This window comes from Artemia sp. Qi Xiang Cuo, chromosome 8, assembly GCF_049724085.1.
Source record: "Artemia sp. Qi Xiang Cuo chromosome 8, ASM4972408v1, whole genome shotgun sequence".
Lineage (NCBI taxonomy): Eukaryota > Metazoa > Arthropoda > Branchiopoda > Anostraca > Artemiidae > Artemia > Artemia sp. Qi Xiang Cuo.
In genome coordinates, this window is record NC_142801.1 from 54,014,280 (window position 1) to 54,033,013 (window position 18,734).

An 18,734-nucleotide genomic window follows, 5' to 3' on the forward strand; every position below is an offset into this window, starting at 1 on the left:
ATTCTCCAGGAATCTTGGAATCCTTAGAAAGCTTAAACATATATTTCCATTTTCGATTCTTAGAATCTTGTTCAACAGCCTTGATCAGTGCTATGTTTCATATTGTTCTGTTATTTGGATGTCAACTTTTCCCTCGTCTCTGATACCGCTTTCAAAACTCTATTATAAAGTAAGGACTCTTATTAAAGAAACTACCGATCTTCACTTAAACCCTTGCTCGATTTGAAATCTCTCTATTTTCTTTCTTGTTCTTTTTCATTTTTTTTACAGTTGCACGGCCATCTTCCTGCTGCTCTATGTAATAACATATCTTTTGTTTCTGATTAATCGACTTATCATCTCCGCCCTTCCAGCAATTTGCAGATTCTTCATGCTCTATCAGTGAGGTCTGACTTCAACCTTCTGACAACTCGCAACAGGATTTGGAACACGCTCCCTGTGTCTGCAAGAAGCTTCCACTCGTGTGGTATGTTCAAAAGTTATGTAAGAGAATTTCTAGCTAGCTAATAAGTTTTTTCTGGCTTCCCATGAAGTTGATGTCTCTGGATTGAGTTGAGTATTTATTTGAGTTGGTAAAATCATGCGCTACCCCCTGCCTAGCTTGTAATTTTGGGGATTATTAGGGTCGGTGAGTGGATTTTTTTAGATTTTGTTCATAATTTTTTTTTTTTTTTTGTTTTTTTTTTTCCCTGTTCTTTCCTGGCCATGGAGCCTTATGGGGGAGATTTTGTTTTTGGAGAGATTTATTTAGAGAGAGAGAGATTTATTCTAAAGAAACAAACAATTTAACATCAGTTTAGCGGCCACCCAAAGAAGTAAAAACTTGTCCAAGGGGATGGCAAAAATACACTAACATAAAAAAAAAAAAAAAAAAACGGAAGTTGAACTGAAAGTTGATCTGAAAAAAAAACTGAAAGTTGAAGTAGTTTTTTGTTTATGATTTTTATTGTTAAATAAAGAACTCAGATCTCAAATAGACCAATGTTAGAATATGATTATGATTTGGTTGTTCCCATCCAGGTAAGTGAAGTTTGGGATACAATGAAAGGAATGAAAGGTAGGTCTGCTCCAGATATAGATGGAATACCTCCTGCACTTTAGAGTGGAGACGGCGTTATTGCATTAGTTTTTGCGGAGGACATAGCATTAGTAGCAGAAAGTAAAGAACATTTGCAAAAACTGCTAGATCTAGCATCTTCTTATTTTAGCAATTAATAAAAAAACTTTTTCCACAAAATAAATTTTTCAAAGAAAAGTAAAGAACTCCATTAAATAAAAACTAATTGCACTTTAACTGGAAAAATATAAATGTTTTTACTTTTATAACTTTAATAAATCAAATAATATTAACATTTCGATTACTAAATATCAGTATATGTATATTAAACTGACAATGAACATTTATTTTTATTTTTTTTCAGTAAAGTGCAAATTTTGTTCTGGCCATGGGAAGGCAAAGGGGTTTTGGGCCCAACTTATGTTAATTTCTGCTCGTTTTGGGTTTGACTCGGTTATTTATTATTATTTCTGTTCGTTTTGGGTTTCATTTATTTATTGATACTGCTTTGTGGTAGTTTCACACTTGGTAGATTATTTGATTTGTTTTTTGTTTGATGGAGTTGTTTACTTTTCTTTGAAAAACTTATTTTGTGAAAAAGTTTTTTAATTAATTTCTGCTCGTTTTATATTGACATAGTCTTTTCAGGGATAAAGAAAATAATACTTTAAATCTTTTCGTTTTTTTAAGTAGTTTTATTTTGGCCTGCTATTTCTATGCCGGAAAAGAATATTAAGCAGTTCTTAACAACATGCATCCATTTAAAAATTTGGACAAAAACAATAGTGTTTAATTTAGTTTCATACCTCCTCTAGTTGACCTGAAATGGAGAACTTGATACCATTCACAAAAAAATCTGTTTACTTTCTTTGATTGCTTGGATACACTTACGCTATTTTGATTTGGTTAAATTTTAAGAGCAGAAGTAGTCCCGAAGGTTTGAAAATAATACCCTCAGTCGTTCTTGGGATACTGCTTAGATGCCTTATTGGGAAAACAGCATTAACACAGTGCATTTTGATTTAATCTTAAGGCAACATTTAGTTTTTAAACATAAAGGCAAATGGGAGGGTGGGCGTGGGAGGGGGCCTAGTCCAATCACTTTCGACTATTAAAACGGGCATCAGCCCTTTCTATTTTCAATCGAATGAGCCCTTTTCGAAGTTCCTACGACAACTCCTTTCATACGAAGTGCCCTGGTTTAAACAACAACAACGACAACAAAAATAATACATTATACCCACATCGATCTTTACTATAAAAATGTCAAGCCTTCCGATCACTTTCGACTATTGAAAAGGGCACTAGTCCTTTCGATTTCCAATCAAATGAGCCCATTTGAGTTTCTACGACAACGCTTTCTATTAACACCTTATATTCCCCCAGGGCATAAATTGCAACCCTTACCCTAAGGTCTGTGAAGGTGGTGTCATCCCCAAAGACCTAATTTCCTGAACTTTCAACTACGTTAAATAAAATGGCTATCTCAAAATTTTGATTCGATGTGTTTGGGATAAAGGTGGGCCTGAGAGGGGCGTTAGTCAATCTCCAATCACTTTCGACTATAAAAAAAGCACTAGCCCTTTAAATTTTCAATCAAATGAGCGCTTTTGAAGTTTCTACAATAACAATTTCTATGAAAACCTTATATGCTCCCAGGGCATAAATTACAACCCTTTCCCTGAAGGCTGGGGGGGGTGTCATTCTCAAAGACCTAATTTCCAGACTTTTCTGCTACGTTGAAAAAAATGGCTATCTGAAAATTTTGATTGGATGTGTTTGGGGGAATGGTGGGCGTGAAAAGGGGGTTAGTTACCCTCCAATCACTTTCGATTATTAAAAAGGGCACTAGCCTCTCAATCTCCAATTGAATGAGCACCTTTTGAAGTTTTTACGACAACTCTATCGATAAAAACCTTATATGCCCCCAGGGCATAACTTACAACCTTTGCCCTGGGGGCTCTGGGGGGGTTGTCATCCTTAAATACATAATTTCCAGAACTTTCCCAGTCGAAGCTACAACCCCCGGTCTGCAGGACCAACCGCTACAAAAACACATTTGTTCCCTTTTTCGAAGAAGCATACAACAAGACTTAGTGTTATTTGTATTCACGTGTTAGTGTTCTTATAGTGTTATTATACTGTTATTTGTATTTTTTTTTTTTTCATATTGTTGTAAAGACGACATAAATTAGCCATGGCTACGCTGTTCGATCTTAATAAACCTATGTCTATGTCTATGTCAATACGAAGTGCCCTGGTCTAAAGGAAAAAATAATAAAAAATACATTGTGCCAACATCGTTCTTATATGCCCCCAGGGCATAACTTAAAATCCTGGCCCTGAGGGTTGTGGGGGAATGACCTCCTCAAAAACATAATTTCTATCTGGAAATCAACTACCCTGAACAAAATGGCTACCTCAAAATTTTGATTGGATGTGTTTGGGGAAATGGTGGGCGTGGAAGGGGTGTTAGTTGCCTTCCAATCGCTTTCGACTATTAAAAAGGGTACAAGCCAATCCAATTTACAATCGAATGAGCCCTTTTCGAAGTTTCTATGACAACTCCATCGATACGAAGTGCCCTGGTCCAAAACCAAGACAAAAAAATACTAATATATTGCGCCAACATCGTTCTTTACTTAGGCAGCGCGATTGCGCTGCCTATGATAAGAAACTAGTATTAAACGTAAAGAAGTCGGTGGTTATAGTTTTTAGGAAAAGTGGAGAACAGATAGATTCGCAGTGTCAGTTTACGTATGAAGGACACTAGACCGTGTAGATGAATTTCAGTACTTAGATTGTAGACTATCGTCAGATGGGAAATGGAAGAAACATCTTAAGATGGTAGAAAGTAAGGGAAATAGACTACTAGGACTGTTAAGTAAAAGGAATATTAAGGAGATTAGGGATGTAGGACTTCTAAAGTATATTTCCAATACTAGGGTTAGATCAGTTTTGCATTACGGGGTAGTGCTTTAGGGGTTTGATAAGGGGGTAAATTTAGAAAGAATGCAGTTGAGGTTTTCTATGCGTATGCTAGGCCTTGATAATGAGTTTAATGAGTTAGTGCTGAGAGTGTATGAGATAGAGTAGGTTAATTAGTATGGTTAAATATTGGGAAAGGATGTCATCAATAGAAGATAATAGGCTAGTTAAACAAGCATTTTTGATGATGTTTCAAGATAGGAGGAAGGATTCGTGGCCAAATCAGGTGAAGAATATATTAGACCATGCAAGGCTAGGTAATTGATGGACTGATGGAAATGGGATACGAGATATGGTAGGAATTGTATTTAGGTTAGTTGCTACTAGGCTAGAGTCTCAGGAATTTCAGGTTTGAGAAGCTGAGAAGGCCACCTCGACGTCCCACGGGCTATATGCGGTGATCAACGAAAACTAGGGCGAATAAATTTACCTAACAGTGGGATCGGCTCCGGAAGATTTGAAATGGGTAATGTATGTAAGCCAGAATTTTATGCCTCTTGGAGAGCGTAGGAAATATTTAGGGAGGGATAGATTGAGGGATGGTCCTTACAGCTGCCCTATGTGTGGAAAGATGGATGAGTCTTTGTATCATTTTTTAGGGGAATGTAGGGAGTTGAGGGAGTTGTACTTGGAAATATTTGGTAGAGAGGTCTGGGGGAAAGACTGGATTTTGGAAATTCTGAGAAGTAAGTGTTACTTGAATATAAATAGTATTGGAAAGTTCGTCCGGGTAGGTATGACGTATCGTGATGATTTTCTTAAATAATCAGTATCAGTGTCTTTTCAGTTTGTATTTTGTTTCTGTATTTTTTCGCTTGTTTTGTGTATGTCACCATGGCCCAATCGGGCTTTTGTGTGAATAAATCTATCTATATATCTATCTATCTAAACTTATACCTAAAAAAATAATTGGCAACAACAATATCCTGTTGTTACCATATGTATATAACAAAAACGCACTGAAGTTTAATATGAAAAGAGAGAAAGAGAGAGAAAGAAAAGGACATAGACATAAAAAACGACCAACTATAAAAAATTTATAAATGATAAAATATAATTCAGCGGGAAATCGAGCACTCTATTACAGCAGTCAGCAAACCTAGATAAAAGATCATCCATTTCTGGACAAATTTCAAAAACTATTCCTAACTATTATACTCCTAACTATTATACTAAATAGTCACTTCTTGTTAAAGAGGAGAATTTAATTTTTATTTTAATATTCAAACAAAGTTTTTAGGGCCAGTTCATTTAATGCGTGCCGGAGTGGCTATGGAAGCTTTTGTAACAAGGCTTTTAGATTGAATGTTTATAATCCTTTCTTTTTCGTTAAATTTGGATAAAAAAAAGAAACAAAATGAAAAGAAATCTTAAGCAAGATGTAAATTAACAATTTATAAATAGTGCAAGAAAAATTCGACCGAGAATATTATCAAGAACGTTATCCTCAAATTTTTTGCTTGATCGAATATACCAAAAAACCAGAATGAACATTTTTTAACAGTTTTTTTTTTCACTTGCACCTACAGGCAAAACTTTTAACTTATTTGGGTAATATTCCTGTGGAAGTTTCTCAACAAAACCTTAAATCCTAATTTTATAGGTGCCAAAAAAAAAAAAAACAGCAAAATGACAAAAAAAAACATGGTTTTCCCACCGAATTGTTATGAGAAGTATGATAAGCCAGTGAATTCAAAAAAGCGCCAAAAATAGGAAAATTATATGGAAAATATTGCAGAATATAACAAGAAATCTTGAAATTTAAGGGATACCTGAAACTCAAGACTTCCTCTCTGCCCTATGTCTTCATGGAGTAGTTTTTATAAAAAAAGAAAAAAAAAGAAAAGAAGTAACGCATTTTCAATAACCTCTAAAGAATAAAGAGGCTATAGATACCAATATATGGATAATAAAAAAGCATTTCAAATCGTTTATGTCAAAATAAACAAACCTGACAAATAATTGACTTGATATCTTCAACCTTTTTTGGAGATATTTGAAAGGCAAAATCAAAACAAAACTTTGTCTTAAAAACTCAACTTGCATCAATAATTCAAGAAACAAGACTAATAAATTAAAATGCAGACTTTTGTGGTGAAAACCCGAAGAAAAGAATCAAGTACTAGGCAATCTAAGAAAAAAATATTGTTTTCTTAAAGAGCAGACGAGGCTTTGCCCAAAGATTAAACTTTTAGTACGTACAAAAGCCATAAGCAGTTGGGGGGAGAAGGGCTGCTGCCACCAAATCCCTGGCTATTAAAGACTGCTATACATATATTTTTATCATGGAGGAAGACACTCCGTTAATTTTTTATCCTTCCTTTAAATAGGCCGCTTAATTGATTAAATATTCTGGTAATTTAAGTGTTGACACCGTCCCCTGGATCTGCTAGAAAACTAACGTATTATCCGTTGATAAAAAAACCTTTTCAAAGGGACTAGCAGGCACTATGGCGGTAGCATAAACACATCAGTATTTTATAATAGGGGATTTCAGGGGTAGCGGTACGCAATGCTGCTGATTATTCTTGTATGTTTTAGACTTTAAGTAAAGCCTCTTTTAATTTTTAAGAAAATTAAGTTGTTATTTATTCAATTGAAGTATGTTCCTAAATGGAATTCCATTTATACCAACATACACACGTTCTCTAAACATCGATTTGTTCTTTTTACTTGGAAGACCAAGGATTTACAATAGTCACATACAATTCTTTCCTTAATAGAAATTATAAAACATTTATTTTACTTATTCAAACTTATTGTGTTATTTTTTTTTTTTTTTGTTTTTTTTTTTTCTACTACAAACAACTACAGATTCCCCGAAATTTCTTTGCATGTTGTTTCTATTAAATTTCATAATTATGAATAAAGAACAATATAAAGCATGTTTAATGTACGGCCAGGCGGCCACATATGAACACTAACGCGTGACTATGACCAGTAAGGACTTTTAGAAACAGACAAATATTACTTTTAACTTATAAATAACTATTTGTTCGTTTTAGCTTTTTAGCTTTAGGAATTGAATATGCAAAAAACAATAAATACATTGATTGTGCTCAGAGGGAATAAACAGAGTTAAATATAAACACATATGTACAAAAAGACTACGTCCAAGACCAATATTTTTTAATGTCTCTATTTCCTATGAATAACAATACATTGCGTAATTTGGCTAATATTAAAATTTTTTTTTTTTCAAATAATACTGAAAAAAAGAATCATAAATATGAAAAGAAAAATATAATAAAAGAAATAAAATTAATATATTCTCTTTATGGCTTTCTTCCAAATTTGAGCTAGGCAGGCATAGACTAGAGTGTTGACATTATGTACTTACTTATTGTAAAAGTGTTGAAAATAGTACCAACAACAGCATACAGTAATATCGTTCCAAGATGATCGAAGAAAAGACGATTTGGCATGTAATACCCTGCATCAAATATCACTGGCGGCAGAAGGAAGAAGAAGAACATTAAGGGACTTAAAGGCATAACATTGTGAGCATTGAGGGATCGGAAAATACCACCAATGATCAAACCGACTAGGATTAGAAAACATGACTCAGGCAATTTCTTAAAAGCTTTCGGCAGTAGAGCATATCCTGAAATGGAAAAGAAATTACTGTATATGGACAATATAGAATTTCAAAATTATATGTTTTTACTTGCTTTCTGCCCAAATATCTTAACAAACAGTTCGTGGTAACGAACAGTAAGTAACGAGCGACCTGTTTCAATAGCTGCAAACCCATAAGACCACGCTGTTTTTCCATAATATGTATACACAAATTCAAAATCAACAGGATATTTTTATTATGACAGTGAACAAAATCAAACAGTTCGTGGTAACGATCTGTAAGTAAGGAGCGACCCGGCTCAATAGTAAGCGAAACTCAAAAAAAAGGAATTGTTATACCAATAGATACGTCAAAAGAATCAGATTTTAATGTTGATTTCAAATATATAAGTTTCATCAAGTTTAGTCCTACCCTTCAGAAGTTACGAGTCTGAAAAAATTTGCCTGATTTCAAAAAAGGGGGAAACACCCCCTATACGTCATAGAACCTCAATGAAAGTTACATCATCATATTCAGCGTATCGGAATATCCTACTGTAGAGGTTTCGAGCTCTTATCTACAAAGTGCGGAATTTGGTATTTTTTGCCAGAAGAAAGATCATAGAGGCGTGGGTATTTTTTGTTGTTGATTTTTTTTTTTTCCCCAGGGGTGATCGTATCGACCCAGTGGTCCTAGAATCTCGTGAGAGGGCTCATTCAAACGGAAATTAAAAGTTCTAGTGCCCTTTTTAAGTGACCAAAAAAAATGTAGGGCGACTAGGCCCCCTCCCAAGCTCATTTTTTCCCCAAGTCACCCGATCAAAATTTCGAGATAGCCATTTTGTTCAGCATGATCGAAAACATAATGACTATGTCTTTTAGGATGACTTAATCCCCCAAAGTCCCCGGGGGGAGGGCTGAAAGTTATGAAATTTACCCAATGTTTACATACAGTATTGGTTATTGGGAAGTATATAGACGTTTTAAGGGTTTTTTTTTCTGGTATTGGGGGGGGGGGGTGTCGGAGGTTATGTGGGAGGATCTTTCCAAGGAGGAAGTTTTCATGGGGAAGGGACATTGCTATGAAGGGGGTGTCGGATTGCCCAGCATTATTTAAAAAAAAAACAATCAGAAATTAAATAAAAAACAAGTTTTTCAACTGAAAGTAAAGGGCAACATCAAATCTTAAAATGAACAGAAATTATTAAATATATGATTGGGTTCCCCCCTAGTCAATACCTCACTCTTTAAGCAAAATAATTTCAGTCCTTTCATAAGAGCTATTTATTCTAATTAACGGCCTTTGTGATTAAGAGGTCATTTTTAAGGAATTGGAACACAATTCGAACCTTAGCGTAAAGAGCGAGGTATTGACTAGGAGACGAACCTCCTAATACTACTAGTACTACTACTACTCACCGCAGCACCAAGCCGCCTGAGGCCATCATAACTACGCAAGCTCCTACTTCACCCCAATATATTCAAAGCCTCCCATTTTACACCCGCCCACGAAGTTCCCATTTCCTTTAAATCTTTCTTTATGACGTCCTCTCACCCCAGACGGGGATGACCTGCTTTCCGTTTAGCCCTAGACGGTTGGCCGAAAAGAACAATCTTCGGCAATCTGTCATCCTTCATCCGCAAAACGTGCCCTAGCCACCTCTACCTTTCTGTCACTATAGCCCTAGAGTGCGGTATTGAACCACATTTTTCGTACAGCCTATTGTTTGAAATATGGTCAGTTAGCCGGGTACCAAGAACAATCCGCAAGCAATTTCTCTGAAAAGCGTCTAGGAAATCTTCATCCACTTTTTGGAGCGCCCATGCTTCAGAGCTATATTTGATCACTGTCATCACTATAGCTTCTAATGGTCTACTCTTGGTATGCAGACTTATTTTCCTATTTCTCCGAACTTTTTTTAACTCTGAAAAAATACCCTGAGCCATGGCTATTCTACTTTTAACATCTTCACTGCTTCCACAATCTTTACTAATAATACTACCAAGGTTAGTGAAGCTGTCCACCTGATCAACCTTTTCATTACCCTACGTCACCTTTTCATCTTCACTTATTCCTAGCCTTGGTGACTTAGTCTTCTTAAAATTAATTTTCAAACCTATTCTAGCACTCTGAACTCCCAACACCTCTAAAACCTTATTCATTTTTCTCGCGTTTTCCTCTAGGATGTTTAAATCATGAGCATAATCTAAGTCAAGGAGAATTTTTCCTCCCCGTTTGATTCCGCGGTCTCCCATTGCCATTCCTGTACTCCTTAAGACAAAGTCCATCAAAATGATCCATATAAAGGGGGATAGAACACAACCCTGCTTAACTCCTGATTTAGTACGAAACCAGCTGCTAACCTCATTTCCTATCTTAACCGCAACAGTGTTATTCTCGTCCATGGCACTGATCACTTCAATGTATGTTTGGTATACCATACAAGGATAAAACCTTTGTTAAAGCTCTTCTATCAACAGAATCGAACGCTTGCTCATAATCTATAAAACTGAGGTGTTTAAACTCAGGTAAGGTGTTTGAAAACTCAGGCACTTCTCAATTATTAGCCTAAGAGTGAAAATTTGGTCGACACATCCTCTCCTTTTTCTAAAACCGCACTCGTCTTCTCTTAAAACTTTGTCTACGGCATCTCTCAGTGTAACAAGTGTCATATTTACTAAGTAAGTTGCTACCTAGAGAGACCAGACTAATGCCTTGATAATTATTACACTCAATTTAATCACCTTTCTTATAAAGTTGCTTAATTGCAGTATTCCTATCATTGATAGGCATTTCTCCTTTTTCAAAAATCACATTCGTTATCTTCACTAGCTTATTTCTAGCCTCAGAGCCACCATTTTTAAGAAACTCGTTTAACACCCTATCAGCACCTGGAGCCTTATTATTTTTTAATCCTTTCAGTACTGTCGCTAATTCTTCCTCACAAAACAAATCTTCCATCACATCCAAGGTATCAAAAACTTTTCACTTTCCCCTATATCTTTTCCTGCAACTGTATGTTGGTTAAGCAAATTCTCAAAATGTTCGGCCCATCCCTCTTTAGTTTTTTCCTTGTCGCTAATTGCGGCCCCATTACTATCTTTAACTGGGCCAAATCCGGATTGACCCCTCCCTCTCAATTTATTAAAATACCAATACAATGTTTTACTATTATGCCGTCTAGTTGCATATTCCAGATCCTCGGCAATTTTACCCATGGCTTCCACTTCACACCTCATTAGTTCATATTTGAGTGCTTTCTCCACTTTCTTTACATTCCTTTTCTTTTCAAATGATCTATCACTCAGATAATTTGTACAAGTTCCTTCTCCTTTCCATTAAACAAGGCCTTTTCACTAATATTCTTAGATGCAGTCCTAGCTGTCTTCCCCAAGACACCTTTAGCAACTTCACAAATTATATTTCGAAAATTATTCCAACCATCTTCCACATTATCAAATTTTAAACTCTGAAGTTTAGTATTCAACTGTTCCTGGAAAGTTTCTCTCAAATTCTCATCCTGGAGTCTACCAACATCATTACTTCTCGGGGGGTAGTTACCCTTCCGATATTTCAGCTTTAAATTAACCCTTGACACTACTAGATGGTGATCTTTATTTTTAACATTAATAACGGCACTCCTATATACCCTAGTATCTTGTATTGATCCTGCCAGTCTTCGGTTTACTATAACATAATCAATAAGGTTTGCTGTATTTCCATCACGTGAATACCATGTTAACTTGTGAGCCATTTTATGACCAAACACCGTATTGTTTATAACTAGATTGTTATACCAACAAAATTGCAAAAGTTTGTATCCATTACTTTTTTCTTTTCATACGCCAAATTTACCTAGGCCAAGATACCATCTATCCCTATTTCTGCCGGCCTGTGTGTTAAAATATCCCAGTGAAAGCATCTTATTTTTACCTGGGACTCTGTCTTTTTGCTCCTATAACTTGAAGTAAATTTTATCTGAGTCACTAGTATCTCCGTCAGTCGGTTCTACAGGGGCGTATATTACTATAACTGATACCCTGAACTTTTTAGTAATAAAATGAGCAATTAGTATTCTATTATTAATACCTTCCCAGCCTAAACAAGACTTAGCAGCTTCTTTATTCATCATGAGCCCTACTCCCTGTCTACGACAATTTTATTTTGTCGAGTTTCTTTTCAAAAAAAAATACCACAAAAGACATTTTTCACTGAAAAAAACAAAAAACGTATTTTTTACAAAATCTAGGGAGTCAAATGTCCCCTCTGCCTGCCTCCAATTGGCGCCATTGGGCGGATATTCCGGTACATAAAAGAGGGCTATTTTTCTGCGATGTGCTCATGATTTTATTTCAGGGAGATGAGTTTGATTGGTTGAACTTTTTTGAAAGGTGTTCAAGATATACACATTTACATTACCCCATCCTTCCTGCCTGAGTAAACAAATTCTATATCACCTAATTTCATGCTTCCTGCCCCTGGGACATGAGTCTCTGAAACTCCCAATAAATCCAGTTCGAATCGTCTGAATTCGTCAGTCAAAATATCGATACAATAGTCATTTTTCAACGTCGTAACATTCCAAGTTCCAATTTTCATGTTCTTTAAATCATTGAAATTATTGCCGCTTCAGGAAAAGCAATGATCCCGGATACCAGTGCAGGACGGGGATCACATATCTTCTCAAGTCTACACCCAAGTGCTTAAGCCGGCTTAGAACCAGACAGCAAGAAGTCCCTGGGAACTCCACGAATGGAGGCTTTGTGCAATCCTGTCCTCATCTTGGTCACAACATGGTTTTCAGCCCTTGGCGATGCTCTTCTATCAACAAGATTTGAAATCCTGCACAGACAATCGCTAACCTATCACATCCGTATATTCATGGCTACAAATATTATGCTACTATGGGAGGCAGCCCACAATAGATAAATCAGCTAGGAAGAGGTTTTTCATCCCGAAGACGCCCGTCAAAACATACCAAGCCCAGAAGAATTGTCCATTAGTCAGAATCCCGTGCGAATGCTGTGTCGTTTACTAGGCTATAATTTCCTCGAGGGGCGCCACTCCTCAAGTGGGAATAGAGTTGACCGCAAGGTACTCAGTCTTGCAGTTACCCCGAAAAGGTCAAGGCAGCCCTTTGCAGGGGCCGTTGTCCCTAGATCTGGATCTTACGCCCTGCCGCAGTTGTCTTCCTATAGAGAATCATCCCAGCATGGTTTTCAGGACCACCATGCAATTTCACCCGTTGCTGGGAGAAGGTTTATAACTCATGGGACTTGTGGACAAACCAGTGGGCCCTTTTGAGTGTACATTTGAGGGGCCTTCTTCCTCCTCCGCCTGTATTTATGACCCCGGGCGAGGGTGCCCCAGTTTCTATTATGGACCCCCAGGGACAAGGTCCCCCTTGGTCCTTGCCTCCTGTGGAGGTACCCTACATATCTGTAGGGCGTTCCCCTATCGCCATCTGGGGACACGCTGAGTGGCCTGGGGGAGGCCAGGAACATAAAAAATGGAATTAATTAAAAATATTATGTTTCCTTTAAACATGGAATATACATACATATATATATATATATATATATATATATATATATATATATATATATATATATATATATATATATATATATATATATATATATATATATATATATATATATATATATATATATATATATACTAAAACCGTTTAATTAAAACAGTGGAAAAGTCGAAAATATCAAAAAGAAAATATAATAATAAATAAATAAAAAAGACTTTCCAGATTGAACATATTCGTAATTACGAAAAAAAAACATATTTTTGGTCACTATTTTATAATTGGTCCAGAAACAAATTTAGAAGTTTGTTACGTAAGTTAGTTCGTCAGTTACGTATATTTATTACTAATAAAAACGTTCGTAAATAAAATTAAACAACTTTCGAGAAAACCATTTAACCAAATAAAAGTAAAATGAATATGCAAATTTTGTGTTAAATATTCTTGTACGGTGAGCTAAAATAAAAACCTGCATTAATTCAAAAACATTCAAAAAATTAAATAAAAAAAAACAAGTTTTTTTTAAACTGAAAGTAAGGAGCGACATTAAAACTTAAAACGAACAGAAATTATTCCGTATATGAAAGGGGCTGTCCCCTCCTCAATGCCTCGCTCTTTAAGCTAGAGTTAGACTCTTCCTCACAACTTTTTTTTAAACAATAAAAAACTTTAGCGTAAAGAGCGACGCATTGAGGACGGGACAGCCCCTTTCACATACGGAATAATTGCTGTTCGTTTTAAGTTTTAATGTCGCTCCTTACTTTCAGTTTAAAAAAAACTTTTTTTTATATTACTAGACTCCAAATAGCAGTATGAACAATGTGGCTCGATCCCAATTTCTAAAGCTATAATGAAAGAAAAGTTAAGACGGTTCAGTTACGGTTTACAGATAAGGGAAAGCTGAACATCCTGGAGTGGTGTGCAAAGAAATTCCGAGGTAAGATCTAAACGAAGTTGAAAACTTCATGGGAGGAAGAAGTGACACTCTTGAACAATGTGGAGTGGAATAAAAGCGTCTCAGCTTTTAACGTCTTCAGCTTGAGATATATGCATGTCCTAATGCTTTAAGATATTCGCAGGACAGAGGACTTTAAACCGGCGCCATCTATAAAATTACGAGACATTAAAATTCCCCCTGATTTACAACATTAACCGTAGAATTCGCCTTTTACCAATTCTTCTCGGATACTATAAAAACTAAATAATAACCTCAGCACTCTAAAATATACAGTTAACATCTTTCACATTTCGAGTCATTACTGAAATAGCAAAGATAATGTTTCAGGTACATAGACCTAAATTAGAATTTTGTCCAAACAAATCAAACATATTTTTTCCTTTAACAATGTAAAGTCAAAATGAATAAAGTTAATTTTAAATGTTAGCAGAAGGGTAAAGACCGATAACCCCTAGATTTTGACAGATAATTTCAAAATTGACCTTGATAAAGTGGTAATGGTCTGAAAAAGGCAGGTAAAAACTCGATTTTTGAACTTACCAAAACACCTCATTTAACACTGTCAAGCACAAGCACATACTGACAAAAGCCTGATTTTAGCAAAAGTTTATCCACTTAGCACTTAGCCATTCTATACATCCTCTTATTCAGCATTACTCTTTCTAGCTTCGCAAGAATAAAGACGATTGTATGGTAGTTGCGCCGACAAATCCACAGCTTATTTTGGATTTTTCAGGATATGACTGGGCATAAGTGAGCATTTTAGGAAACAGTGACCCCAAAAAAATGATTTTTATGCTTTTTTCTAGAAGTTTAATTGTGTGCTGAAAGGTTTACAACGATAATTATAGGATTTACAAGCTACCAGGACTTAACAGCCTTTAGGCTTTTACAAAAATATATATCAGAATTTTGAGGGACAAATTCTACTTATAAATAAACCATGGGAAAAAATAGGTTCGAGGCCACTGACCCCAATTGTACGATTCTGCACATACAGGTTTCTTCTTTAGAAGGGAAGTTTATTCCAATAAAGCTTAGCAGCTATTTCAGTCATACCAATGTTGACATTCTTTTAATACCAGTGTTTCTTTGACCACACTACCTTTCCATTTTAGTACGTTGTTTTTCTGCATTCCTATGGTTTTAATGTTTCAATATAAGACGAAAAATTAATGAATACGCAACGATAAATAAAAGTTCAAATAGGGATAAAATCCTTTTAATAGACATTGACGATGATAACAGTGATAGAAATTCACCAAAATACCAGATTATTTTGTTCGATAATGTCTCTTTAATTTCAAGGAATCGGGGTTAAAAGCAAAATTTTCGTGAAACTCTGGAAATAAAGAAAATCTTATTCAAGAATATTGCTTTGAATCGTGACACAGGTGAAATTGGGCTAAATTCTATCTACGATAATTTATTAAAATCTGACAGAGTAAAGTTCAATTCACCCAATGTAGTTGACCTCTGTCCAAGTGTTTCATTGAACGCTAATGAACCGAAACCAAGAAGGTCAAAGAGGCTAGCTTCCACCTTTGCTTTGAAAAGAATTAGAGAATTAAACAATATGTAGTTTTATTTGATTTTGTATATAAACTATTGTTTTCAATTGTTTTAGTTTAGTTTTACTATTGATGACGGTCACTGTATATGTGACCAAAATATCTGATATTGTTGTGAATGTCCATCATTGTTATCATCACCACTGTCTATTAAAAGGTTTTGTCCCTATTTGAATTTTTATTTGTCATCATGACAAGGCAGTGTGATCTCCGAAATTATCTATGAATACGTAAGTAAAAGAAAAATTAATAGAATAAATGAATAATAGAAATAGAATAACAATGAATAATAAATCAGAGGCAACGCTGTAGCGTTGCCTATAGTAAAGGCCATACGGCTCCAATGTTCAATTATTATTTATTATTCTTTTTTTTTCCCAGAGGCACTTCCTACGGAAGGGGTCGTCATAGAAACTTCAAAGGGGGCTCATTCAAATTGAGAGTTCTAGTGCCCTTTTTAATAGTCAAAAATGATTGGAGGGCAACTAGGCCGCCCCCCTGCCCTTAATTTCCCCAAACACATCCAATCAAAATTTTGAGATAGCCATTTTGTTCAGCGTAGTTGATTTACAGATAGAAAATATAATTTTGAGGAGGACACTCCCCCACAACCCCCAGGGCAAGGGTTTTAAGTTAGTCCCTGGGGACACCTAAGGCTTTTATAGAAGACTTTGTCATATAAACTTCAAAAAAGGCTCATTAAATCAGAAACTCAAAGACCTAGTGCCCTTTTCAATAGTCGAAAGTAATAGGAGGGCAACTCGCCCCCCCCCACGCCCATCCTTCCCCCAAACACATCCACTCAATATATTGATAGAACTATTTTTTTCAGCGTAGTTGAGTTCCGTACAAAAAAAGCATGTTTGAGAAGGAGACACCCCTACAGTCCTCGCAACAATTGTTTTAAGCTATGCCCTGGGGGCACATAAGGTTCTTAAAAAAAGTGTTGTCGCAGAAATTTAAAAACATCCTTTTTTGATTTAAAATTCAAAGGATTAGTGCCCTTTTTCATTGTCAAAATTGATTTGAGGGCAACTAACCCCCCCCCCCCCCACACCCATCATTTCCCCAAACACATCCAATCAAAATTTTGAAATAGCCATTTTGTTCAGCATAGTTGATTTCCAGATAGAAAATATGTTTTTGAGGAGGACAATCCCCCACAATCCTCAGGGCAAGGGTTTTAAGCTATGCCCTGGGGGCATATAAGGTTTTTATAGAAGGCGTTGTCGTAGAAACTTCAAAAAAGGCTCATTCAATTGGAAATTCAAAGGGCTAGTACCCTTTTTAATATTCGAAATTGATTGGAGGGAAAATAGCCCCCCCCCACACGCCCATCCTTAACGCCCACACCTACAAAAAACATTTGGATATTTTTATTTTGTTCAGTAGATTTGATTTCAAGACAGGAAGTATCTTTTTGAGGAGGACACTCCCCCACAACTCTTAGGGCAAGGGTTTTAAGTTATGCCCTGGGGGCATATAAGGCTTTTATAGAAGGCGTTGTCGTAGAAACTTCAAAAAAGGCTCATTCGATTGGAAATTCAAAGGGCTAGTGCCTTTTTTAATAGTCGAAAGGGATTTAAGGGCAACTAACCCCCTTCTCACGCGCACCTTTTCCCCAAACACATCCAGTCAAAATTTTGAGACAGCCATTTTATTAAACATAGTTTCAAGTTCTGGAAATTAGGTCTTTGAGGATGACAACTCCCCCACAACCCTCAGTGCACGGGTTGTAAGTTATGCCCTGGGGGCATATAAGGTTTTGTATAGACAACATTGTCGTATAAACTTCAGAGAGGGCTCATTTGATTGGAACAAACAAAAATCACCACAAACAAGAGTTTGGGTATGACCTCCTTCTCTCACTGTAAAAGTCTAAAACCTAGTGCGTCATTGGCGCTTTACTGAAAACTATATGCGTCTTGAACAGTCTTGGAAAGTATTAACAACAACAAATTGAATATTTTATGTATAATGATATTAATTGTTGAAAGATCCATCAACTCAAGAATTTATTTCGCTGTAATTGTATTTTTATTTTCAATGCTGTAAGAACTGAAAAAGAAAGTATTTGCAATATAATTCGTTTTCAGTTAAGCGCCAATGACGCAGTAGTCTTTTGGTTTTTATTTACAGTTAGGAAAGGAAAAGGCAGTCTCCAATCACTTGTTTGTAGGGAGACTATATTCATCTTTAACAACTTTAAAAAGAGCTAATAAATTAAACTGAATATTTGATGTATAATGATATTAATTGCTGAAAGCTCATCAGTTCAAAATGTTACTATAATTTTAATGTTTATTTTCAGAGATAAGTACAAAACAAAATATTTGTCACGAAATTGGTTTGTGACATATATTGGTTTATATATAATTGGTTTATATATAAAAAATATATAAATAAGTGTCTACATATATAATAGTGCATACTTGTTTAAATCATTTGCTTGGTAAGAGTAAGGGTAGCCTAAAAAAACCTTTTGATCAAAGACTAACTTATAAAAAGGAGAAAAAATGCTTAAGAAGATGTACTCCATGGCTGATTAACTTACTTATCTGTTGTGAAAAAACTTGTTGTAAAGTCAACAAAGCGAAATTTTTGTGTGAGCGGGATCAAACTTTATGGTATGAAACTTATTAAATTTGAACTTTACCTTAATAAGTTTGGTGGCGCCGTGGGAGCCCTCCGCAAAACTTGCCAAATGTCAAACATATTTATCCACAAATAAATAACAGAAACAAGAAGATTACAGGTTTTCCATTGATTAATGTTAAAACATAGGAGCAAATACTAGGTCTCAACTATATTGTGTTCGCAAGATATTAAAAAACAAGGCTACGATTACTCCGGAACGAAAATTTTCGCTTTTAAGACATCAATGACCTACCTAATTTACATAGAGCAAAATTAACTAGTTATTTGTTATTTAATTCGGGCACGTCAAACCAGAGATTGATGAACTGAATAGATACTAAATATTGTAGGAAATGCATTGATATACACGAGCAGGTGAGCAGCCAACCTGACGAAAATCATGACAATCAATGATAACAGAGAAG

The 18,734-nt window shown here is 35.6% G+C and overlaps 1 protein-coding gene across 1 annotated transcript in view; it reads right to left on the reverse strand.

Moving 5' to 3' along the window:
• LOC148949567 (sodium/hydrogen exchanger 3-like) overlaps positions 1 to 18,734 on the reverse strand; it is a 100,408-nt gene that overhangs the window by 29,822 nt on the left and 51,852 nt on the right. The window contains exon 3 of the mRNA XM_089093016.1: positions 7,386 to 7,649. Within this exon, the coding sequence (XP_088949142.1) occupies positions 7,386 to 7,649 (264 nt within the window). The remainder of the gene's footprint in view (positions 1 to 7,385; positions 7,650 to 18,734) is intronic.